At 43.0% G+C, this 26117-nt stretch overlaps 2 protein-coding genes across 5 annotated transcripts; one reads left to right on the forward strand and one right to left on the reverse strand.

The window, feature by feature from the left end:
- Positions 1-552: 552 nt before the first annotated feature.
- wfs1a (Wolfram syndrome 1a (wolframin)) lies at positions 553-8714 on the reverse strand. The gene is made up of 11 exons (XM_073465497.1): positions 8159-8714; positions 6100-6179; positions 4202-4346; positions 3932-4105; positions 3569-3646; positions 3352-3491; positions 3106-3243; positions 2725-2970; positions 2235-2513; positions 1846-2009; positions 553-1738 (listed from the first exon to the last, which is right to left on the reverse strand). Exons 1-11 carry the CDS (start codon positions 8712-8714, stop codon positions 553-555), a joined length of 3186 nt encoding a protein of 1061 aa, XP_073321598.1.
- A 4634-nt stretch (positions 8715-13348) lies between these two features.
- On the forward strand, positions 13349-23603 carry crmp1 (collapsin response mediator protein 1). 4 transcript variants are annotated; one of them, XM_073466536.1, is made up of 15 exons: positions 13349-13699; positions 14208-14227; positions 15399-15479; positions 15623-15807; positions 15886-16050; positions 16580-16641; positions 16749-16829; positions 17955-18023; positions 18116-18236; positions 18345-18501; positions 20484-20625; positions 20715-20885; positions 22389-22568; positions 23251-23416; positions 23512-23603. In XM_073466536.1, exons 1-15 carry the CDS (start codon positions 13349-13351, stop codon positions 23601-23603), a joined length of 2043 nt encoding a protein of 680 aa, XP_073322637.1. The 4 variants fall into 4 exon arrangements, with proteins under 4 accessions (XP_073322637.1, XP_073322646.1, XP_073322653.1 ...); XM_073466545.1 differs by lacking the exon at positions 14208-14227 and having other exon boundaries at positions 15391-15479; XM_073466552.1 differs by lacking the exon at positions 14208-14227 and having other exon boundaries at positions 13349-13608; positions 15393-15479.
- Positions 23604-26117: the final 2514 nt, after the last annotated feature.

Below are 26117 nucleotides of genomic sequence, written 5' to 3' on the forward strand. Positions count from 1 at the left end.
GTTATATACACACAAATGTACACACATATCGTACATGCAATCATCCCCATACGCTTAAGAAGTTCCTTAATACAAAAGCAGCAGCAACACTGCTCTATTAAATAAAAATATCATCTGATAATATTTCATTTTCAACAAATGTACAGTATCTCTACTCACTGAGGATCAGTTAGCGCTCACATTAGCTTCCCTGCATATAATCTGGAACCATCACATTGCAGGTGTTTGTCCAGTTTTTTGAGAAAATACTGCAAATAAAAACGGGCCGTGATTGTGTCAATAAGTCTCAAGCAAAAAAGTTGGCATCTGACTACGACTGAACTGCTTTAGAAATACTTTGTAAACTCATGCACTAACAGGAAGCAGTAAACATATTAAATCATGTCCTAGATTCTATCACCTAAACATGAGCTGTAGATGAATGTCAGAACAAATTGTAAACAATACTACAAGTTACATTAGTAACATGATCACATCAAAAGAAAAAGGCAGCATGGCTTCCTCAAGAGATTCAAGTGAGTCATTACTACTTCTGCTTCACTGTCTTTCTTCTCAGGCATGAATTTTTGCTGACAGGAAAGGTGAAAAGAAAAAATCAAAAGCGAACTTCAGGGCTCTCATTGTGGTGCGTCTCCAGTCTCTCTCTATCTTCACCTGCCGACCTCCAGACAGCAGTGACGAAACGCAGTCCAGACAGTGGATAGCCTTCAACTCGAAGGCCGGAGCTTTGGCTCCTAGACGGCCCTCCAGCTTGGTGCTGAACTCCACCATGTTACCAGGACTTAGGTTGAGCAGAACTTGTCTGAACTCATGGCTGGCCACGAGGATTACATCCCTGGCTGGATCGTCTACGCCTCCGTCCCAGATCATCCCTATCGTCACCTCAAAGAGGTAGCTGTCGAAGTGCTTGATATGGCAGGGGTGTTTGGCCAGAGCCTTTATCTGACACAACTCTTCCTCCTCTTGCATTTGCAGCAGTAAGGGCACTGACGTAGTAGCTGTTGCAGAACTGGCTGCCAGATTACCAGCTGTTAGGTTTGCAACTGTGGCGTTCTTTGGCTCACATCTGGGATACCTCTCTCCGTACAGGCAGCGCAGCCAGTCCCCCATGAACACTGGCAACATGTGGATGAACGACTGTGCCCCGTTCTCTGTCTCGACCACACGGACATGCTTGAAGCGCCCAGTCCAGGTGACTCTGTGTCCGTGCAGGTGGCTGCAGAAGATCTGTGTCTTGGCCATGCCTTTAGTTTCCCAGGCAGGTGGCCCACACGCCTGGTTGTACTGGATCCAAGTCAAGGTGGAATTGTACATCTTCTGTCCCTCTGCATGGTACACATAGATAGAGAACAACAGGGTCACCATGGAGATACAGAGTAAGATGAGTTTGACTGGGCCGCCGTGGGTCAGTGAGCGGAAGACATCCAGGATGGACATGCTGAACCGCGTCCACAGCCGTAGGGTGACAGGGATCGCACAAACAACCAGGGTCACAATCACCTTCGTCAGTTCCAGCTCGAGGAACCACTTAAAGATCTGGATGAAGAGCATGGCGGCGAGGCCAAAAGCCAGAACAGGCAGGGCAAACAGTAAGAGGAAGTAGGCCACACAGGTGCGTATTAGACCCACAACAGAGGAATTCTGGAGGAGCACCACTGAGAACTCACACCACATGAAGCACACAAGGTAAGGAACCAGGAAGCAGTAAGTCCCCCTGAAACCACGCATCCGGGCCATGCTGGAGGAGAAAATATATAGAAAGAAGGGGAAAGAGAGTTAGAAATGTAATTTTTATCAATCTGTTGTTCAGCAAACACATCAAATGGCCCAGATGCTTTTGCTCACCTGAAGAACAGATAGAAGAGGTAAACATAGAGCAGGCAGGGGAGACTGAGCTTCAGCACCACTGACTCCCCCAGTGGCAGTGTGGCGAAAGTGCGTCCTAGTAAACGAAGCACTGTCATGTGCTCTGGCAGGAACTGGGTCAGGCAACACAGAGATGATGCTACCTGGATTAAAGAAAAAGTACACAGAGAAATTTAGATTTTTTTGTTTATTGAACCAATGATTCAAATAATGTTGGATCAGATAAACACCCATGCAGGACATGGGGACCCAAAGACCAGGGTTGAAAACCACTGCTTTAAGATTTGTAAGATTATGGTAATACACCAAAACATGCAAAACAGTGACTCTGTCACATATTTAATGCTTATCACTGTGTGCCACCTGACCTCGATGACCATTGCCCGCCGTGCATACGTGGCAGCGGTGGGGCTGAGGCTCATGTAGCTGACAGCAGTGAAGAAGATAGCCACAGTAGAGAGCTCAGAACAGGGGATCCAGCCCTTGTCAGCTACAGGGAAGGAGAAAATGATGAAGAAGACGGACAGGATGAAATAGAGGTACGGTTCTAGGTTGTTCCAGCCAAAGTTAGTCTCCGCCTGCTCCACATCCAGGCCAGGTTCGAAACGTGTCAGCAGAGATGTCAGTGCACTGAAGTTCTCCCAAGTCTGCAGAATAAAGGAAAAAACAATGAGTTTCCCGCTGGCATAGTTTGTGAGGAGAGGGAAAAACTAATAGAAAACTTCCAACATGTTCATCTAATGCAGTAAAATGAAAACCTTAAACCAAGTACACACATATCAACATCTTGACAGTATGAACATGGAGCAATGTGATTTTTTGTAATTAAAAGTAATGGAGAGTCCCGGCTTTACTCACCTTGCTGCTCTGGAAAACTCGCAGTGTGCAGATGATCATGGAGATGAAGGAGAGGTAGAAGACGAGCAAAGGGATGACAAAAGCGAACAAGTCAACGGTCAGATTGCTGACGATGAAGAAGAAGATGAGTGCGTTGACGTGTTGCGTTGGGATGACTGTGCTCAGCCACTGGACACCGGCCCGCGACGCCCAGTCCACCAGGTGCTCTTTCATCTCAAGAAAGGCATGCAGCGGGTACTGCAGCATCTGAAGAGATTTAATTAGGAGATAAACTAAGATGCAAAAATCAGAAAATAGAATAAAAAAGTTAATGATTTCAAGAGATTATTAATGAAGAATATATAAAAAACTGAATTGTAATACTAGATATGATTAGGATACCATTAAGCGTGATTTCATGTCCATGGCTTTTCTTATGGCCCCGCTGCGATTAGAGTTCAGCATCATCCCACTTCGGCCAAAACCCCAAGAACTTCTGTGGGCTCTCTTGTATCCTGACGGGACCAGCTCAGCCTTGTGCTTTAACACAAACACACACTAGTCTGGATTGTTTGAATAAAAAATAAAATGACATCTCTGTCTTTATGATGACAGATTATTTCAATTTTTGTTGTTTGGCTGTTTTACCTCCCCACCACTGTCTTCAGCTGTTGGGCTTTCAGTCTTGGCTGTGACCTGGTTGTCATTTTGGGGCGCAGAGGGGACGATGCCTTGTGCATACTGTTGAGTCATCTCAACAAAGTCATCCAGGTCCACCAGCTGTGCGGCTGAAAGGACAGGGAGCAGGTTATTCCACATGAGGACACGTGATGTTCTCTGCACCTCTCCCTGTCTGGATACTCACACTCTTTGCTGACCATGCTCTCCAATACTTTCTGGGTCTGGCCTGAAGTCGGAGCAGGAATCCAGCTTGCAGTGCCACCTATTGGTGAGAAATGACCACAACATGGTGAGTGAGTTAGAAAACATTAGGCTGGAGGGCTGTATGTAATGTGATATTCTTCACCATGACAGCTGCAAATACTGAAATCACAAAGGGCCACACATGATATATTTAGGTATCATATAACAACATGTTACGTCCTCCTGGGCAGTCTGTAGTACATCAGACAGGACTGTTGTCACAATTCAAAAAATACTCAATGTGGTGTTGATGGCGTCTTTTATCAAGTGTGTGTGTGTGTGTGTGTGTGTGTGTGCACCCTACCCTGCACTCCATTGACCTGGCTGACATTTTCCAGCATCTCAGCCATAGCCACCTTCTTCTTCCTCTCTGGGTTGAGTTTCCAGTACATCATCATGGCCGCTTTACGCACCGCCAACTCAAACTTACTCTCTGTCGACAACTTACGCACGTCCGCCTCATTCTCCGGAGTGATTCCTGTTTGAGGATGACAGACAAGGGAACCGTTTAGGAAGGTAGGAAGGACAAATGCACAAACATGCACACGCATGAACTGAATTCTGCAACATGAACCTTTTTTCTGGATCCAACAGCGCTGCAGAATTCTGGCTGCACCTTTTCTTCCCTGTTTAGCAGCTTTAATCAGCCAATTAACAGCCAGACGATTATTTAGCTCCGTTTCATTTTCTTCCGCAAGGATCAAGTAGTGCTGACCCAGCTGAAACACAGAAGAGAGGAGATTAGTTCGGCCTGTGTGGCCATGTTCAAACTGCTTCATTTAATTAGACATAAAGTTCAGCTTGAACTTTAATGTCCTGTACTGTATGCATGTGTTTAGAATATAAACTAGTCTCTGGAATAATAAAAAATCCTTCACATTATTACATTAGCTTAGATAATTACATCACATTTGATATAACTATTTAACGTATTACTTCATAAATGGTGTTAAGATATTTAATGTGATTATATTAAACAGTAAGACCTATTACATGTGACATACTGTTGTTACAATCTGTGAGACTATAAGTAATTCTATATGCGTGCTTATATCTTTGTAACATTAATATTAATATAATGTTGACTAATATTATTTACGCTCACAGGCAAAGAAAAGGCCAATTTCGAGAAGAAGGCACAAACGTTATACTTGAGTAAAAGTAAACATATCGTGTTAAAATGTTACTTTGGTTAAAGTGAAAGTCACCCGTATGAAAAGTACTTGAGTAAAAGTCTTAAAGTATCTGATATCAAATCTACTTCATTTAGATTTACAGGGTGGTTTATCCCCCCGACCCAGACAGCCTCATCTACTGTTTCTCCCTCTAACTCAATACAAAGCATTACAAATTTGAATTCATCAGTAACTTGTTTATCCAGAAACAGAATCCCAGTTAATTTGGATAATCCTCAAGGCACAGAGACCATTTCTTTCGCTACAGCCAAAACACTTCACAGTGACAGACAGATGACTACACAACCCATAATCACCTGTCCCTGTGGCCATTGGTGTCTCCGGGGTAGCAGAGGCTACAGCGGCGTATCAAGTGACTGTTTTTTCTAATCTTAACTCTCATTTCATAACCCCCCCTCTCTCACAGTTATCCTCAAATGCATCTATTTGTGGGAGGATGAGATGTGTCTTGATTCGAAGTGGCTCAGCATTAATATATTCCTGTCTGTGTCTCTGTTACATTCATTAGACATGCAATCTCATAAATCTACTTTCGTAGCCTCCATTTTAAATAGTGTTGTCAAAACATCCAAACACAACAAACAATGATGGGAATAAAAGCGACTATGGTCATACAGAAACAAAAAACACTGATTCCCAGTGTATGACTTGTGTTTACTGTGAGGTATGGTTCCTCTATTATGATGTATGGAACATCACTGGAGCGTCTGACCCATTCTTTACTGTACGTACAGTATGTAACCACTGTACTGATGTGGTCACATGTTTTGACATGATCGCTTACATTTACATTTACATTTAGGGCATTTAGCAGACGCATGCAACCCTTGTGGTTATTTAAGTGCTTTGTATGTGCTAATACATGACATATAGCATTGGAAAGTTCAAGCTGTATAACCAGACACTCTGGAATTTACCCTTTCACAGCTGAAGAGTCTTAAATGCAAAGTCTGGGCTCATCTTCCACCTCTAGTCCTCCATTTTCTTTTTGCCAGAACCTCTTTTTTACATTTGTACTTGTTGGTAGAGAATTCAGTGTAAAGGAAATGTGAATATTTCATTATTTCTTGTACAAACACAGTGAAGTGCTGCAATACTCTGTAATAGTGTTCAAAATGATGTGTATATGTGACAATATCTTGGTGTATGATATTGAAAGCCTGGGATCATCTTCCAAGCGGCCAAAAATAGACACACACTCACAACTAGACTGAGTCAACCAGCAGGAGTGAAAACAATGCCAAGTGCCAGCCTGTGTGCGTGTGCTTTCACCCACCCGGGTCTGAGCTCTGGCATCACCGGCCTCTGCCCTCTCTTTCATCTGATCCACAGTCAGATCTTCTTCTGGTTCTTCGTCTGGAGGAGGATGAGGAGCAGATGCCTTAAATTGCACACAAATCCATCTTGATTGATCAAAAACTACTCTCTGAATCACTCACTTCCAAATGTGCACAGCGGTAGTTAATAGTAATAAGTCACTTATAAGGCCTTAAAAGATGCTTATTGACACTATTTTGTGTGTGTTAATAGCATCATAAACACATGTATTCTTAGATTATAAGACATTTTTAAGAAACTTGTTAACAGTTACAGTCGTACAGCAGTATAGACTGCTTGAGAAGGTTAATAAAAGTTTTTTTTTGTATAATTGCTTATTATAGCATTATAGAAGCATTTATTGCATTTAACTAGGTCAGTCCAAGTCCATATTATGTATATAGCCCAAAATCAAAATCACATTGCCTCATTGGGCTTTACAATCTGTACAGTAAACAACATTCTCTGTCCCCCCCTGATATGTCACAGCCAGCGATGAACAAATCCCACCTGCGTATATCTCGCAACATGAGAATAACAAGAAGTCAGGGGTGGAGTAGGTGTGAGAGTGTGTGCATTTTAAGCACGTCTGTGTATCTGTCTGTCTATGCCGATATCCTGTGCCAAGACCCCATAGCTTTGATTGCCCCATTGCATAACGTTTCATTACTGTTACCATTCCCTCTGTGTCCTTTAAGCGAAGGGGTTCAGCTTCTTCGCTTGTAGCCACATTTTAAATGTCTCATGCGCCGCAAAACCTCCTACTGGTGCAACCAGTTTGCTTGTTACAATTGCAGCAAATTAATCAAAGTTTAAATTTGTCATTAATAACATGTCTTTCTCTGCAGAAATTATATAAAATAAACCTATGGGTATTCCAGTATAAGTAAAACGTAAATAATTGGTTCATATGTTGCTGACAAAAGATTAGCATGTAGCGACAGAGCTTAAGCATGTTCAGATTCAACAAGACGAAGAGGCTAATCATGCTAGTGGCTCTGTGAACATGTGAAACATGCAAAAAAAAAATAATGTTAACATGCACTTAGCAGGTATGATGCTTATCATGTTTACCATCTTAATTTAGCCTGTAAACATGCTTTCATTTGTTCATTAGCACTACACACAGTACAGGAATCTAATTTCTCTTGCAGGTGTCATAAACCAAAGTGTTGGACACATTTTGACCTAATGGTGTCGCTATTTGAACGTTTTGGTCATTGAAAGTATTAACAATATTTTAACAGTTCATTCTAAGGGGGACATAAGAATTTGTGCACCAAATTTCATAGCATTAAATTTGCTCAAAACGACAAATCTGTAGGCCTACCTCATGGTGGCAGGGATCATTAAAGTCATTAGGATTCATTGTCTGGGGACCATGAACATCTGAACAGAATTTCATGACAATCCCTCTAATTGTTGTAGAGATATTTCAGGACCAAAGTGGTGACCGACCATCTATCAGGCTAACATCCCCAGAGCGTTCCTGCTAGTATGACTAAAAAAGGTTCACTTAGGCATGTGTTGCATGGTTGGCAAAATGGAAGACAAGTTGTTGGAAAACTATCCGTCGGCATGTTTACTACTGTCAACCTGCCCGTTGTACAGTAGAAGAGACATGATGATGTGTGCTCTTTATCTCTGTGGAATTTCTTGAGCAATACCAGAGGTCTAACAAGTACAGATTCAAATGTCGAACGTTGAATTTAATTGACCAACTGGATAATAAAAAATACCTGTATGTTGTTTAACTATATTTAATTATAAATTGTTAATTAATAAATATTAATTTCTATTTTTGTATGTCAACCTTTATGTAACCTGAGGTGCCCAAAGTACATCTCGATTCTGGCCAAGAGACTTGTTCATTGAATAGCGGGGTTACTCTGTTACGCATGGAAAGACATTCCAAAACATAGCACAAGGATTATCACCTCAACACAGCAATGAACCCGTGTTTGGAGACTTCAGCTCTGTGTAATTTAATCCCAAACTCAAAATAAAGGCATATTTACCATCCTCCTCATCATTTGCATCCTCCTCAGCTTTCCTAAGTCTTTCCTGAATTATCACCCGCTTGGCCATGGAGGCGAAGGTGCGTTTCGCGGGGGCCATGGAGGAAGCAGCAGGAGGCGTAGCTGAGGCAGCAGTGGAGGAAGAAGAAGGGGAATCTGTTGGAGTGTTACAGGCCAAGCTAGGGGATGTAGAGGAGGCTGATGAGGGCTTAGAAAAGGATGAAATTTGGGGGATTTCAGCAGTAGGGCTTTTAGGAGAAGTTACTAGTGGTGTTTTGTTTGGAGCAGGAGGGGAGGGTTTAGTAGAAACTGTTTTAGAAGCGGGTTTAGAGGACACAGCAGGAGACTTTGACCCCTCTGAAGAAGGAGGGGAATCCATGGCTTTAGAGACAGCGTGAGCAGGCGGGTGAGAGGATTTTGATTTTCTGGGTTCTGTGGTGTTTTCTGTGGAGGATGGAGGTTTGGCTGGATGAGAGGGAGGAGAGGCTCCATCCAGGACAGGGCATGACCCCTGGGTGTTGACAGCAGTTTGGGTTGATGGGGAGTCCTTCTCCATATTACCTGGAATAAAAAGGGGTGTTAGTCATTCATCATGTAACTAACGACAACCATTACCCTGCAGCAAAATTATCAAGGTCATTTCTGATAGTGTTTCAACAGCAAAGAAGACACAGTGGGTGGTGGACTGTGTGAACTTGGAGGATCCTTTCCTCTGGATATTTGACACCCAAATATGACATGTTTACTTTGAAAGGAGGAAGATTTACGACACACATCAGTGAAACTCTCCTCAATGTCGGTCAACATTGTAAAAGAAGAAATATGACAAAAATAAACCGAATGTTTGTTGCAGGTTAACCAAACAAAGCTGCAAATGAAAGTAAGAATGTCTGTTAAACACTGGCGGGATGTAACTACAGATACATTTACTCAAGTACCAAATACTTTAAGTGAGGATTTCACTATACTTTCTATATTTCAGAGAGAAATGTTGCACTTTTGACTTTATAACATTTATCACACAGCTGTAGTTACAAGTTACTTTTCAGGTCAAGATGTTGAAAAAAAACACATGATCAGTTTAAACAATATGATGCATTCTTATAAATTAAACTTAATTAAACTACATTAAGCAGTAATTAATAGCTCTATCTCGACAACATTAAAATGCTGCTTAAATAAATGCATCAATAGGCTTATAATATTCTTATAATTTATATAGAATATATACACTACACTGAGTGGGGTCATTTTGCATTAAAAGTACTTTTATTTTAGATACTTTAAAGCTGCTACAAGGAATTTGAGTATTTTGTTGATTTTGGAGGCCCCTGTGGACAAAGGTGATAGTGTTTCCACCATCAAACCCACACAATATAATGTAAAAAAATAAAATGATCTACAGGAAAATCTCCTCCTGTTTCTTTTTAACTGGCTAGTGTACAACTCACTGTAATTTTGCCTGGGGAAATGTAAACACAGGCACACAGACCTGGCTGCACTGTTAAGAAAAACTAAATAGAAATAGTTTATCTTCTTGCTGATGGTCTCCTTTCTCTTATGTAGGTCATAAAGAGGCACCAGTGTTAAACTGAGTGTTTCATAACAAGTTAAAAAAAACTCCTTGTGGTAGCTTTAAGTCAATTTTGACGCTGACACTTGAGTTTTGCTGAAATACGATTATGAATGCAGGACTTTTATTACTTTTATGACTTTTTTTTTAACTTTTATTTAAATCACCAAAGGAAAATATGGAGCAGTAACATTACGCCGGGATTACTGTAATTATTCATCGTCATAGCCTCTCATCTCAACACCCTGGAGTTTGCCTCGTCCTTCACATGCGAGAGAACTTTATGTCAAGTCGGTTCCCAACAACTGAACCTGCGTCAGCACAGCTCTGAGTAGCAAAATGAAGAAGCCTTACTTGGTGGCTGCGTGAACCGATGTCTTCGGGATATAAAGGTCAACTGTCCTCCCGATTTTAAAAGTTGTGCCTGTCGTCCATGCTGAGCTCCACGCACTCCACGCAGCTCCGCGAAACCAGAGACGCACACCGACTGCGCTCCAACTCTCATGTGTCTGATTGACAACAAGTTCACGGCCTGCCCTCTTGAAATAGACTCTTCTCTAATAGGAGGAATTAAATGTCCCTCAAATGGGAAACTTACCCTGTTGGTTGAGAGTTTACTCAGTTGTCTCAAATCAATCACCCTCTTTTTGTATTCAAAAATAACCTGAAATAATATAATATACGCTTTTAAATGGTGGGTGGGTGTTCATGTCCACTAAGGCTGCATGTGCTGCTATTCTCAACTGAATGGTCTCAACATTTAAGTAGATTATGGGGTTCCAGGTCAAAAGCCACTGTATGTAGGCCTCCTCTAATCGAGCCTGACTCTCTCCCATATGGCACCAGTCAGCAACAAGCCTCACCAGAGTGGAGGGCAATCATGAAGTCCAGGTCTCCATTAAGAAATTATGAGTTCGTGTGATTAGTTAACACTTCATGGATCACCAATTACTGAATGTTAACTCACAGTTACTTTGAATACGTTAAATTATATGACAATACGAAGCTGTTTTTCTCTTGTTGCGGCAGCTTCTTCTTGGATGTGGCAATTAAATTAGCATGAAGTAAATGTAGGTTTATGTGAACTACTTGATAATCCATTAAGCATTAACTAATCACATATTCATTGTGACATTTCTTAATGGTGGGCGATAGGAGTTCGTGACACACCCTGCATTAATCCATGCATTTGAACACCATGAGTCATGCAGCAATTACTGCATGTTTTATTTAAAGGTGCAGTATGCAACAAGGTTACTGTTAAATGTTCACATTTTTAAAGCTGCTGTAATTTTTTTTATTAAAACAAGTGTTAAATAGCTCCATATTCAAACAGTAATCACTGTTACAGTGTTCTCCTCCACCCACTCATGCAGTAAAAGAGAAAATACATTTTCTGGTATCCCTTCCTACTTTATCCAATCAGGACTGAGAACTCCGTAAAGAGGCGGTCCCGTCAGCTCGTTAACACGTAGAGAGCAGGATCCTCCTGCTTGCTTCTATGTCTGGTGATTACCACTACGCGTTCATGTGGTGTCGTAGAGAGGAGGGAGGGGGTTGCTAACTGCAAAACGGACAGGAAGTAAGCTAAAACGACGCTAACAGTAGCTTTAACTTTTACTCAAAGGTGCGATATGCAATACTTTTACTTGAAAACAGTAAAAAACCAAAAAAACAAGCAAAAATGTGACAGACTGTGAAAAATATGACATTATGGCAACAAGCTAGCCCAGGCTCGTTCTGTCTTGTAATACCACTTTGTACCTCTTGAGGCGTCTGGAGGTGGCCGCTAACTGGAGGCTGATTTCACTCTTGCTCCTCTTCTGAGTCACGCCTCTCTTGTCCCTCCCTGAACCTGTCATATCTTCATCGTCACCAAAATCAGGCCCAGTCGGAGGTGCTGTAAATCACCTCTGTACTGTATTCCCTGACATCAAACTGTCCCTTCCCAATGAGCAAATATACATCCAAAAGATGTCTTTTCAATGTCTTTGCTGACATTGAAAAGATGTCTGGTGGAGAGCCAGAATGAAAGTTTTTTAGACATCTTTTCAACATTCACTTACAGGGTTCAAAATTAAAGTTTTTATGACGGACCAAATTTTACTTCCTACAGCAAAAGCTACATGGTGGATTCAAACCTTGAGCGTCAACCTCAGTAGCCTGCATGAGGCATGATCTTTACCAGGTGAACTATTTATCAGCTATATTAAATACCATGTTTTGTTTATCCAACCTAGGAACATCAACCTACTTGATGAAGGTAGGTATGATGTATATAAACTTTCATTTTGATCCCTGTAAGTTTTAGCTTTAAAAAAAGACATCAGAAAAACTTTCATTCCGGCTCTCCATTGGACATCTTCTCAATGTCAGCGAAGGCGTTGAATAGATGTTTTTGCTCAGTGGGTCGCTCGCTCAGGCATTGCACCCCGCGAGTATTCCCCGTTGGGTCCCCCCTGTCCCCAACCTGAAAACCTCCTGCAGCCGGCAGTCTGAAGCTCCTGTGTCAGTGGTGTAAACAACACCAACACTCCCCCGGTGCTCTGAGCTCCCAGTCCAGACAACTATAGCTGCACGGTTCGGCAGTGAGAAGTTACTCTGGTGGTATACTGCCCCCTATCTGTTTGGGGTAAGAATTTGACAGGATGCCATTCTTGCATATTGCACCTTTAAGCACATGACGCCTACCCTTATGATATCCTAATGATAAGTGCTATATAGGCTGTGGACCTGCTGTTAGATATGTTGTAAATACATCCTACATCTCAACTGTGTTTACACATGTGCACTGTGCCATTGTCTCCATGTGTTGTGTTGGTGCTGTGCTTCATGTTTGGTTCATTGTTCCTCTGGGAGCTGTCCACCTGCGCCAGTACTGAAAGGACAGCTCCCACTTTCTCTCTCTCTCGCTCTCTCTCTTCCGCCCTTTCCCAGCATCCCCATGAGCCGTGACAAGGACAAGGACTGTTGCTGCCTGGTACAAACTTCAGCTCTCACTGTCGGCTCACATCAGCAAACATCTCATGAGCAGACAGCTCACTGGCTCCTGTCCAATCGAGGTGAAAGCATCCCCGCTGCAGCCCGGAGTCTCACCTGCAGGTCGCACTCATTCTTCTCGTGTCACGCAGCGCAACAGACCTCCCCCAACACCACCCCACCCCTTGTGAGACAACAACACCTCTGAAGGCACCGTTCAACAAGCTGTCTGTGCCTCCAGATGTGGGTTAAAGATGACACATGCTGGTTTAATCCGCTGATGCTGCTGTGACCTGCTCACGCACAACCCCCCCACCTCCAAAGAGGGAAGAGAGACTTGCGCTTCTTTTAGTTGTGCGTCTTTTTGTGCGTCAGGTGACTAACTAGCAAACTAGTTCACGCTGACACACCTCCTATTAAAACTGGAACACTGCATCACTTGTTTATATGTGTGTGTGTGGAGGCAACAGTCTTAGGTAGCCCGGAGAGAGAGCGAGCAGTTTTCACAGTTGACAGCATCAGCGCGCACCCGAGAGGCGGGGCTGTCTGTGACCCGGTTAGACGTGAAACAAGCCACAGGCTCCAGTCTCCATCGTTTCAGGTTGGGGGAAAGTCTCCGTCTCCCCGTGGAAGCCGCAATGTCTGACTGCAGAAGGCAGTGGAACCGGGAGGATGAGCTGCCGGTGTACCTGGCGGGGCCGATCAGCACCGGGCCCAACCAGAGGAAAAGCTTCGGCATGTTCAGCTCGGTGGAGGGGGCGTTTGAAAGCAAGACCATAGACTTCGACAACTACGCGGTGGGGAGGAAAGGGAGCCGCACCCCGAGGAGCGGGAGCCGGGAGAGGCTCTTGGACACAGGTGAGCCCGTCGGGAAGACGCCCAGCGAGGGCCGGGAGGGGTCACCGAGCAACCCGCCCGGGGAGAGAGACGACGGACAGCCCAGTGTTGAGACCAGACACTCAGCTGGGAAGGAAAGCCCGGATGGGAAGGTGGCACCCTGCTTTTCTATTTTTTCCCCCCTGTTTGTCTGTCTTTATGGTTAAAATTCTGATGATGTGGTCGTGCTCCCTGGTAAATAGTTCATAATGTACGCACTAACGTCGGATACAGCCTGGAGGAAGAACAAAGGCTTGTAGTTTTAACGACTAAAGGCATAAATGTGAATACTTAATTTTTAGTATGCAAATAGTGACATGTTGGCCTCATTTTGGAGGAGCCTTGTTAATCTCTAACCCCTCAGGAGTTTTGATTGTGACACAAATACACCAGTCTGCATAAATGATGAACTTTTGTGCTGCATTGCAGTTTGGCCATTTTGCTTCACGTCGCTACGCAGCTCGACCAAAATCCTCCGAAAATATGCAAATGCACAAGCACGTCGTTAAATGACGCTGATCCTGGGTCTGGTGCTGAACCGGGCAGAGACAGGCGGCTGTCCTCGCTGTATTGTTTTTGTGCTCTCACGTGAGCTGCCTCTCGTGTGCGCGCGTGTAGAAGAGACAGGGGAGGGAGGGGGGGTGGGTGTGAGCTTTTCTGCCCGCGCGCGCACGCACAGGATCGTCACCTGTCTCTCACGGCGCGCGCTCCACGCATCCTGACGCAGCCCGACGGCGGCGGATTCATCGCTCTCCATCTCTGAACACACGGAAACACCAACTCACTCACATCAGGGGGAGGCGAAGGGGCGCAGAGCGCAGCGAAGGGCGCCGGTGTCACCACAACCCGGGGGCAGAGAGCATGTCTGGGACCGGTCACCAGGGGAGGAACAGCATCCCCCACCTGACGGTAAGCGACCCGGCCTGGTCGGTGGAGAAGCTCTACGCGTGTATGCAAATCCCTGCTGCCAGTGCCGGCAGAGAGGGGATTAAATTCTTAGTGAGGCAGCAAAGAGCAGAAGGCCTTTCTACTGTTTCCCAACAGCAATCCCAAACCAGAGAGGTGACAATCGTCAATGTGTGTGTGTGTCAAATCCAGCGCGTTTTCGTCGCTCAGTGTTGTGTAATCTCGCCGCCTGTCAAACGGATTAACTCGGTTGACGCGACGGTCGAACCTGGAAACAATGACACGCACGAAACTACACAAAAGGTGGTGATGAGACCGGATCCGTGCAAAGAGGCATCCCCTCTCAGCTCCAACATGCATGCTGTAAAGAGACAGTTAACACAACTCGGCGTTTAATTCCTTTAACTGAGACACGCGTCAGGCTGCATTCACATTTTGTGAGCACCCTTACTGGCTAAAGATGCTGAGGATTCAGCAGGGCTGTCAGCTGCCATCATCTCGCACCATGGGCTGATCACTGGTTGCCATGGAGACATAACATCTTCCCAATGCTGTTGCCAGGCACCCTGCCTGGTGGTGGAGGGTGTGGACAGACACATAGCCCTCTGAGGGAAACGTGGTTTAAAAGCTTTCTTCTAAATTATCAGCACTTATAACCTCGTTATGCATGTAATTAACACAAATAACTGCACTGATATTATGTGAGACCCCACCCCCCCATGCACAGTGCTTGTGTGGCTGTGCATTTCTCTCCAACCCTCATCGACTGCACTGTGTGGTTATATTGCTGTAAAGTCAGGGATTACATAACTGATTGTGCAATATCTCAAAATGTCAGGATTGAATTCGACCCCTCTCTCCCTCTTTCCCTCCCTCTGTCCCTGCCTCTCCCCTGCAGAGTGAAAGGCTGTTGATCAAAGGAGGGCGGCTGGTCAACGATGACCAGTCCCTCTATGCAGATGTCTACATCGAGGATGGGCTCATCAAGTGCGTATATAAGAAGGAAATTATGTCAAAAAAATTGAAGACGCATTTTTTATTTTTTATTTGCAGTCGATGATGAGCCCACTTTCACTCAGTCCTGCTTTCCTCCCACCCTTTTGTCTCCACATGCATATTATCCTTGGCAGGCAGGTGGGGGAGAATCTGGTTGTACCCGGTGGGGTCAAGGTGATCGAGGCTAATGGCCGCATGGTGATACCAGGGGGGATAGATGTCAACACCTGCTTCATGAAGCCTTTCCTGGGCACACAGCCTGTTGATGATTTCCTCCAGGGCACCAAGGCTGCACTTGCCGGGGGCACCACCATGATCAGTGAGTGTGGATACCTCCTACAGACTGTTGAAAAAATATTGGCTGAACTCTTAACCTTTGACCTCTCTCCTCTCTCAGTTGACCATGTGACCCCCCAGCCGGGGGACAGTCTTCTGGAGGCTTTCGAGCACTGGCAGGAGGCTGCAGACAAGAAAGCATGCTGCGATTACTCCCTCCACGTGGACATTCCTCAGTGGAATGAGTCTGTTAAAGATGAGCTGGAGCTGCTGGTGCAGGAGAAAGGTACATCTAGTTATTCCACCATACTTCAGAGCTGTGGTCATTACTGTAGTTCTTCATGTTCATCCCTATTCTGGACACATTTCACAAGAACAATAGGGACAGAGTTGGGAACAATCTGGCCCAGTGTTGAATCCTCTTACAGTGAAGTCACAGCGGAAATCCATTGTCCTCATCACGGCGCTGTCATGGTGGCAGTGTATAAATTCTCGCTTGTAATCTGTTTTAAGTAAAAAATCACTTTTCTTTTGGGGGAACTACAACATAATGCAGTAACCGAGCCAAGGCAGCTGTCTCGGTGAAGAGTTGTAAGTCTTGGCTCAGACGTTACACATAAACACGCTCTGCAGACAAGGCTGTACATCAGCTTCTGGATTTTTTAAGTTTGCCCTTCATCACGACTTTATTAACTGCGTTTCATGATACATTATTTTGGCAACACTCACACAGTTTGTCTTTGTAGTCCTTGCTACTGAGATCCCATTTATTACCTTCTTGACATGAGTACATTCATCGTTTCTACTGCCGCCAGGTATCAACTCCTTCCAAGTGTACATGGCATATAAGGACCTGTACCAGATGTCGGACTCTGAGGTATTACAGCACAAACACTCAGATGACTCATTTTCTCATGTAAATGTGTGACTTTCTGCCCTTTCCTGTCACTATTTATCCACATGTTGTTCTTTCCATTTCCTCAGCTGTACGAAGCTTTCTCCTTCCTGAAGCAGCTGGGTGCTGTGGTGTTAGTTCATGCTGAAAACGGAGACCTGATCGCTCAGGTAAGTGCTACGTAGCCGACTCTATTTCTGTCCCTCGGTAGGCAACTAGCATCCCATACGTCTCGTGACACCATCACAACCTGTCGGAGTCTTTACTCAGCTTCCAGACGAAGCAGTTTACAGGTTCAGGTTCAAGTGTCTTTGTCCGTGCCAGAAGGCAGATCTGATTTGCAGTAGAAGAAGACAAGGTACCCGTCTTGACACAAACAATAGAAATACATGGTAAAACTACTCAAACTCCGCTAATCAGGAGGATTAAGACAGAAATAACACTAAAAATCACTAGACTAAATAGTTATTGTGGTGAAATAACAAACAATGTATGATGGCTGAGCTAAATCTCAACCAGTCCATTACCTTTATATTCCCCTGCAACCTCCACTGCAGAGATGTTCTTGTTACATAACTCCCCAGCTCTCATAGAAAGCCAAAAAGAGAGGGGGAGAGAGGATTAATGCTGCTGTTGCCTCTGCTGATGTTGGGTGTGACAGTTTTATCATAGGCCACCATTGCTGTTGACCATTATTAAAGTAATGATGGTGATGTAACAGTGATTAAGATGGTGAGGGTGAAGGTGCTGATAATGCTGACAGCAGTGATGAAAAGTGGTAGTGGTGGTCATGGCGATGAAGCTCCTTATCGAGGGGACAATTACGGCACAAAACCGTGATGTATTTGAAAATTAATGAGGGTAATGAATGATAATGGGGGTGCTGATGAATGATAATGACGTACTTGTTAACCTAAGTGTGAGAGGAGATGGGTGATGAAACACCTTTAGAAGCACCAGTCTCATTTAGAAAAGAAAAAAACGACAGTGAATCAAAATAAATGATATATGTAATAAAAACAGTAAGGGGGTTGGGGTCTGGTTTTCATCCAGATTTCGCTGTTCTCCAGACAGTGCTGTCAGGAGCACAACAACTCGCCATTCTAGGATTACAATGAGCACTTCATTTTCTTTGATAGCCTGGCAGACCGTTCAAATTCTCATTTAACGCCCATGAGACACCAGCAAAGGCATTAAAACATGAATCATGTGAAACACAATTTGACAAGTAATGTATGTAAGGCTGACAGTTATTGTAGCGGGTATGAAGATAATTCTCTTCATTCGTGTTTTAGGAGCAGAGTAAAATCCTTGGAATGGGAATCACCGGACCTGAGGGCCATCCTCTGAGTCGTCCTGAAGAGGTGATATAATTTATGCACATCCAGTTATCCACCCTTCCATCCATCCATCCATCCGTAGGTTGTAATTTTTTCTTTACTTCCTGTAAACGCAGCTGGAGGCTGAGGCGGTGTTCCGTGCCATCACCCTTGGCAACCGTGTGAACTGTCCCATCTACATCACCAAGGTGATGAGCAAGAGTGCAGCCGACACCATCACGCAGGCCCGTAGGAAAGGTCAGCCTCTCTTTCTCTTAACTGCATTTCTATTACCCAGCAGGTTCTCGATCGGTTCATGTGTCAGATTCTCTTTGAACGACTCTTCTCTTCTGTCTTCTCATCCAGGCTCTCTGGTTTTTGGGGAGCCAATCACAGCTAGCCTGGCCACTGACGGCTCCCACTACTGGAGCAAGAACTGGGCCAAAGCGGCTGCTTACGTGACATCTCCGCCTTTGAGTCCTGACCCTACAACCCCTGACCACCTCCACACACTGCTGGCTTGGTACGTCTTAAATCTAAACAGACACAGAAGCAGCAGACAGTTGAAGTTTGACTGACTGTGGGCTTATTTCCCTTATTTCATATTGGGGCCAAAATGTGAAATGTTAGTTTTGCTTTGTAAATATAACACAGACATCAATCACTAAACTAGGCTTCTGATACCAGAATCAAAAGACAGTAAATAAGCGTAGCTAAGTGCTAATGTGGATTGTATTTGGAATAAAAGACTTTAAAGACAGTGTCCTAGATTAATAATAATTATCTTTTTTCCATAATGACATTCATCACACAACTACTAATGAACTGAGAAGGAATAAGCTGATATTTTGCGATGACGGTTGTTTTGTTATTCGTGGAGTCCCCAGGGAACCCAGTCACTAGTCTTCGTATTATAATTAGCGTAAGGGTTAATGCAAGGCTGTAAAGTTGTACAGTATGTGGTGATAATCCTCTGAGAAGCCTGCAGTATATTGAACACTGGGATATGTAAAAACTTTTCTAATTAATGCAGAGTGAGGGCAGACAGAGTGCTTAATTTAGCTGTAACCTCTGCAGAAAGTGAAATGCAAATCAGCCTGATGACACCAAAGGAGACAAATACCGGGGTCTAACTCTGGCTGTTTGCCCTCAGATATAAGTTTGGTATTCATTCCACAAACAGCTGCTCGTGTAATGCACAATGTCAGAGCAGCTTCAGTGATAAACAGATGGAGAGATGATGAAGGTGTATGTATGAGTGTAGAAGCACATTGATAACAGTAAGTTGTAATTCATTGTAAAGCATCACAGAGTGTTTTCACTTCAGACACACACACGCATACACAATGCACAGAACAACCTGCTGTACACTTTTGACTGTCCCCGATTCCATAAATAGCACAGGAACTAGAATCCTTCATCATCTGTTGCCTTGGCTACCAACTGCCTTCCTGCTCCTCTTCCTCCTCCTCACTCCTCCTCCTCCTCCTCCCTTTCGTCTGCAACACCAGCTTGTCAGGGCGGGTCCATGCTGTCACACCGGTGGTGTGATACTGCTGTTAGGTTGAGCCTCTGCTGAGGCGACAGGGTGTATTTTTAGGCTCTTTTTTCACAGAGATGCGGACAGAAGAACAACACGTTTCCTCACATTTCAGTGAGGCCCATTATCTCCATAACGGGTACTCTCATGGCATCGGGGCTAAGAACCCATGGCTCACTATCATGGAGTAATCACTGTAATTAACAAATGAATCAAAGGACTTTGATAAGAAATTAGCTCTTTGTGATGTCAAATTCATTGTCTTATATATTCAGATGTAAAATAAGTATATATATATTGATCACTTTTGGATAATGCAGTGGATCATTGTGATGTGATTTTGTTAGAGCTTTAGGGGCTGGTATTGCAGCTGCGTTGCACCATTCTGACTGGTACAGCTGTTTTTTCTGCCCTCTGGCCACTACATGACTTGTACTTTAACTCACATGCTCAATGAAGACACCTGGTGGCTAATAGTAGAAATGTATGTCTTTATCTTTTTAATGATTGCGTGAATGTGAATGTGGTCTTTAAGTGTTTTTTTATGCAGCCAAATCTCCTTTGAGCTGCATGTATTTCAGAGTTCAAAGCATTTAAAAACTTTACAAAGAAATTATGGATTGTACAGTAGAGATTCCATTATTAGTTGTTTAATCGATTAGTTGATTGAAATAAAGTTAACTGCCAACTATTTTGATAATTGTTTCAGACATTTTTCAAACAAACATTTGCTGTGTTTAGGACCACTGGTTTGACAAAAGAAGCAATTAGGAGGCGTCAGGTTGAGCTCTGGAAAAGTGTTTTTCAGAATTATTTGATGTTTTATAGACCAAAAAATCGATGAATCATGAAATAATCAGCAGATTAATCAATACTATACATAATCATTAGTTGCAGCCCTATTTGACATGTAACTGTCAACTGTAATACTCATGATTTCATATCATTTTGTTGCCTTGATGCAGTGGGGACCTCCAGGTGGTGGGCAGCGCTCACTGCACGTACAGCGTCTCCCAGAAAGCAATCGGTAAAGATGACTTCACCCTGATCCCAGAGGGAACCAACGGAGTGGAGGAGAGAATGGGTTTTGTCTGGGACAAGGCCGTGGTGAGCAATAAGCATTTGTGTGTGTGTGTTTCTTGTGTAGCTGTGAGTGTGAGTTTAGTCTCTTAACAGCCACCTCTCTGCCCCCCAAGGCCATGGGGAAGATGGATGAAAACCAGTTTGTGGCAGTCACATCTACCAACGCTGCAAAAATCTTCAACCTGTACCCACGTAAAGGCCGGATTGCGGTGGGCTCTGACGCCGACATTGTCATCTGGGACCCTGACAGTGTCAAAACCATCAGTGCCAAACTCCAGCAGTCGGTGAGAACAGAAGAAAAAAGGGGAAAGGGAAAAGAAAAAGAAAAAGGGAGGATGGATAGATTGTCGAATGGAATGTAAGGTATTTAAGCTGATGTTGTGACGACTAAACTGATCCTCACATACTGCGTCGGTTGAAGGAGCAGAAGTGCATAAAGAAGTGGAGGCAGGAGAAAAGCTGCAGGAGTCAGGGTTTTGTATGGGAGATGCTGGAGTGTGAAATAGGATAAATAAAAGAGGAGGATCACAGGAGGTGAAGAGGAACCTGAAGTGTGCTTTTAAATTGGGATATAATATTCAACTCAGCCTGGCATTACTGTGTAAGAGGCCATACTGCATTGGTGTGGCTGTTTTTGAATAATACAATAAAGGAATTACATTACATACAAAACCACTGGTTATTTAGGTTATACGGTACGTTTAAAGAATGGAGTATGGGATTTGTCTTGAAAGGGTCAGTTCATCCAAATTATATGGAAACATTTTCTTATTTATTTCAAGTGGCTTCTAGCCATGCAGATGGATAACTGGTAGCTGGTTAGCATGCTAACTCTAGCTGATATCTCTGCATCACACTACATAGATAGTCATGATGTCAAAACTGTTAAAATTGTGTTGATAATTACTATACTATGCTATTCAAGCAATGCAATTTTATTTTTATGATATTTCTGGATTTTCAGCGATGCTTTCAGACTCCGTTCAGTTGTCAGCATTCTCACTGTATTTTCGCAGGAAATACAATTGTCTAATTGTTGAACTCTACTCAACAAAAAAAGCTTGCATATTGCACCTTTAAACAATTTAGGAGGTGAATAAGGTTTGTTTATGGTGCTCACAGCATTAATGCAGGATGCAGGTTATACCAGGATGCAGCTGTTTTAATACTTTGATCGCCAAGAGCAAAATTCAATTCACCTCCTTCACTGGGATGGCAAAAGCTAGACAAATAAAATCATTGCCACAGTATATACATGATCAGGTGCCCTAAGAGGTAAATCCTGTTGTTTTTTATGTGACCCAACCTTTTAGACTCAAGACAAAATGATCCATTTAAACTCAGCAGGATGGCCTCAGAGGTGAAAATTTGCCTTGAGCAATGCGACACAATAAAGTGAAGGATATTAGACAGTGGATAATGTATTCAGTCTGCTCTGCCACTCTCAAAAACCCTAATCCAGACTGGTGCCGGCTTTAGGGTATAATCCCCCTTCACCCCACACCCATTCTGTGCTACCATCTCTCTCCCCATCCCCCTGTATTCACAGTAAATGCCCCGAGCCTCTCACTTATTCATCCCCCATCTTCTCAACTGCTGCATTTTACTGCATGTATTAAGCCGTTTGATACAATGCCTGCTGAAATAGCACAGTGGGGCGAGACAGTGTAGGGTATCAGTGTTTGAAATGGTTGGGGGGGGATGAAAGAGCTCTCTCTTGTCCGTATGCTTAATACCCATTTTTCTCATTCTTTGTCTTGTATGTGCTTTAATCCGTCTGCACACAGGCTGCAGAATACAACATCTTTGAGGGTCTGGAGTGCCGTGGGGGTCCAGCGCTGGTGTTGAGTCAAGGTCGAGTGGTTTATGAGGAAGGCAAGCTGCAGGTTCAGCAGGGTACCGGTCGATTTATTCCCCGCAAGCACTTCCCAGACCTTGCTTACCAGCGCGTTAAGTTCAGGAACCAGGTACAGTACGCAGATGATTTCTGCAGACGTCACTTGCAATGTACTAATATATCTATAAAATATAACATATCAGACATCATCAGGCTTTGAAGGGCCTCCTTTATAAAAAAAGGTCCTCAGATTTATAATTCAGTTTTAAGATCTTTTCCGATACTGTGCTTACATTTGATTCATGAAAGAAGCTGAGCATAAAAATCCTTGTTAAGCAGGTTCTAGGAATTTCATTTGTAACTTTGCCCAGAGGTAAGATAACTTCCACATCAAAATAAGGTTTTATAGATAACTACTTATATGCAGCTTTCTCCTTAAAGGATAAATTCAACCAAAAATGATAGTATCTATTGACCCCCATGCCAATAGAAAGTCAGGTGAAGTTTCTTAGTCCACTAAATATTTCTGGAGTTTCACAGCAAAATTGTGTTGCAGCATTCTCCCTACTAAACTCTGTTGCACCGTAGTTAACAGTCAGTATAAGTAAAATACGCTGGTTTTACCATGCTTAAATCACATCTGCTGGTGATATTACAAAATATATTACTGTACTCTGTATTCTGTCATCATTTACATGGTTCCATTAAAACCAATGACCTAATTAGTCCTTTAATATGGTGACTGGTGGGTTACGGACCATTGTTTCTGAAGAATCACTAATAGTTAATTTTATGTTTGTGTCTCTTTGCAGGTGAAGGGCAAAGAGGGTGTTATTCGTGGGATGTATGATGGCCCTGTGTATGACGTGGTTCCTGCACCCAAATACATCACACCTTCTCCGTCGGCCAAAACCTCACCCACCTCTCATCAACCACCACCAATACGCAACCTTCACCAGTCCAACTTCAGCCTGTCAGGTAACAGAAACTCCTATAAAGATGCATTTCACAGCCTTTCATGTAGACTAAAGCAATTCTGAATCTAATATATTAATTTTATCTTTGTTTCCTAGGGGCACAGTTTGATGACAACATCCCCCGTCGGTCAGGCCACCGCATTGTAGCACCCCCCGGTGGTCGCTCCAACATCACCAGCCTTGGTTGAACACTTGACCTGCACAAAGTGTGGTTGTTGTGGGGTTTCACCTCTTGAGTGTGTGTGAGTGTGTGCGTATGACTGAGAGTGTGAGCACACTGGCATGAATGAATACCTTTGTATTTTTTTGGTACAATGGTTACACACTCTTTTTAGACCATTATGATTTGTATCAGTTTGCCTTGGTCACAGAGAAGCACATTAATACTTCCAACTAAAGAAGAAGAGTGTGATTTACAATCAACCGAGTCATTCAAAAAATGTGACAAAACTCACAGGCTCACGATCGGGGCACTCACACACACACACACAGATCCGGTGTTGGACCCCCTCCAAGCACCCAAATGTGACCCCAGTGTTCCGTCATAATGTTGTTATCTCCTTTCCCGTGAGCATGACCTCCTCCTTATTCTTCCTCACACCCCACGTCTTACTGTGTGGGTCCGATGGTGCTCCTTTCCTCCCACTCTCTGGTGGACAGCTGAAAAAAATGACAGATTTCTTCTGCATCTGCTTTTCAACATCCGGGCAATATTTGTTTCAGTGTGGCTCAAGTGGATCAGTTATACATATTGCATGGACACGTCTGTAGATGTTGCACTACTTGTGGTTTATTGTTACAATGGAGGAACACATCAAAATTGTACTCAAGGCACATTTGTATTCAACAGCACAAACATATTCTTCTACTGTTAAATGTATGCTTTGAACACATAATGACATTCACTGTGGATAGAGCCAGCTGTTACTATCTCCAAAACACATTAATTCATTCCAGCATTACTGTGAACTTTAATAAAAGCAATGGAACCTCCTCTCCACCATCAGATACTATATGCAAATCAATACTCTCCTATAAAGTGTGAAAGTAGATGAAACAAACACAAAGACAGCTGTGGACTGCGAAATGAATTTCTAGATTGTTGTACCTCCATAATAGAGATTCACAGTGTGTGTGTGAGAGAGATAGTTTTCTGCCAATCACTCCTGCCAGAAATAGAAATCCTTGTTGTACTGACATGCTCAACTCACTGCTGTAAAAGGGCTTCAGCTCCCACCCCCGCTCTTTAAAACTTCACTTCACCTTTCTAAGCTGTTTTTTGTTTTATGTCATTGACTCCGGATGATTTCTTGGTACATTTAGTGTTTCTATGCCGCTCTGTTTTGTTGCTGTTGTCTGGTGTCTCCAATGGAACCACTAATGATCAATAAAGACTTGACTGTTGTCAAAAATGATGGTTTTTAACATGACTAATAATATGTGTGGCTCTGACTGTGAGTCCTTTTTTCATGCCATATCTTTTTCTTTGTCTGCTGAGTTTCTCTGGTACAAGTATTTGGTGCCAGTGAATACTGGACAGGAAGGACAAGAAAAACATTGACAATATTTGTGTTTAAACATTGAAAAGTTTGTGATGAAAACGAGGATAAAAGAGGGAGCAGAAATTTAAACCAGCAGGGAGTCTGCAAAATGGTGGTCTGCACCACCTACATGTATTAGAGGGAGGACATTGAATTGTTTAAAGCTGAAATGGAAACATAATAAGCTTACCTTGAAAAGGAAGAAACACATGTTTATAAAAATCAAAAACAAATCAGTAACCTCAAGCAAAACATACATTGTGTATGAATTGGCAATTTTTCATTGATCAGGACTGAATGTGGGCTGTCATGACATTACAAAAGCTTTGTGACAGTGAATATAGATCTATGTCCATTAAAAGATACATTTGTGGAAGTGGTATGACGCAAGGATGGAAAATTCAGTTAGTCTTTATAAAATTAATACTGTCCTAATTCTCCATTGAAAGACCTGAGTACTGTTCAGTGCATCTCTGCTAGTATGAAACAGGTCAGCAGAGGGCGTTGTGAGCTAAGCCAACATGTAACATGCAGTTAAAGGAATAATATGAGGTTTTCAATCGCTTACGTGGCAAATGAGAGAATTGTTTTACTCATACAAGAGTGTAAAAAAAGTTTACAGATTATGTTTAATGTGACGTAACTTGTGCAAAGAGAACATTGTTTAGTTGAGGTGCAGTGTACACATGTCAATGTTTACCATTATTGTATAGTTAGTGGTTAAATTCAATTATTATGAGAAACAAGAAATAGAAACAATAAATAGTCTCATAGGTAATTTGCCATGATTGTAATATAATTTCCCAGTCTCCAAGTTGCATTAATAGAATGAAACTGTTTGTCTCGTTACATACTGTAGTCCACAGCTTCTTATCAGTTTGAACATGCTTTCACCTCCAATGTGTCACAACACTGAATATAATTAATCATACCACATCTGTAGTATATCTACACCCATCTGTTGTCCCAGAGGAATGTTTCCTTTTATTGTAGTCCATAACAATGTCGGCTAATGTACTTAATTTTCGGGTTTCATCTGGCAGAGATTAGCATCACTTGTTCTGAAGTGTTTTCTCAAAGGAAAACTCTTCAGTGGATGAGTTTGTTTGTAATTTGCTATGCGTCAGTTTCATAAATATTATGTTAAGTATCATATCAATA

This window comes from Pagrus major, chromosome 1 (assembly GCF_040436345.1).
Source record: "Pagrus major chromosome 1, Pma_NU_1.0".
Lineage (NCBI taxonomy): Eukaryota > Metazoa > Chordata > Actinopteri > Spariformes > Sparidae > Pagrus > Pagrus major.

Bases quoted from the DNA above. Each gene is read 5' to 3' on its own strand.
- crmp1 (XM_073466536.1), top strand. From the start codon at position 13,349: ATGTCTGACTGCAGAAGGCAGTGGAACCGGGAGGATGAGCTGCCGGTG. The intron at 18,024-18,115 runs GTGATATAATTT...CTGTAAACGCAG, and splicing joins CTCTGAGTCGTCCTGAAGAG to CTGGAGGCTGAGGCGGTGTT. The intron at 20,886-22,388 runs GTGAGAACAGAA...GTCTGCACACAG, and splicing joins GTGCCAAACTCCAGCAGTCG to GCTGCAGAATACAACATCTT.
- wfs1a (XM_073465497.1), bottom strand. From the start codon at position 8,714: ATGGAGAAGGACTCCCCATCAACCCAAACTGCTGTCAACACCCAGGGG. The intron at 4,106-4,201 runs GTTCATGTTGCA...ATCCTCAAACAG, and splicing joins CTGTTGGATCCAGAAAAAAG to GAATCACTCCGGAGAATGAG. The intron at 2,010-2,234 runs GTCAGGTGGCAC...TCTTTAATCCAG, and splicing joins GGCGGGCAATGGTCATCGAG to GTAGCATCATCTCTGTGTTG.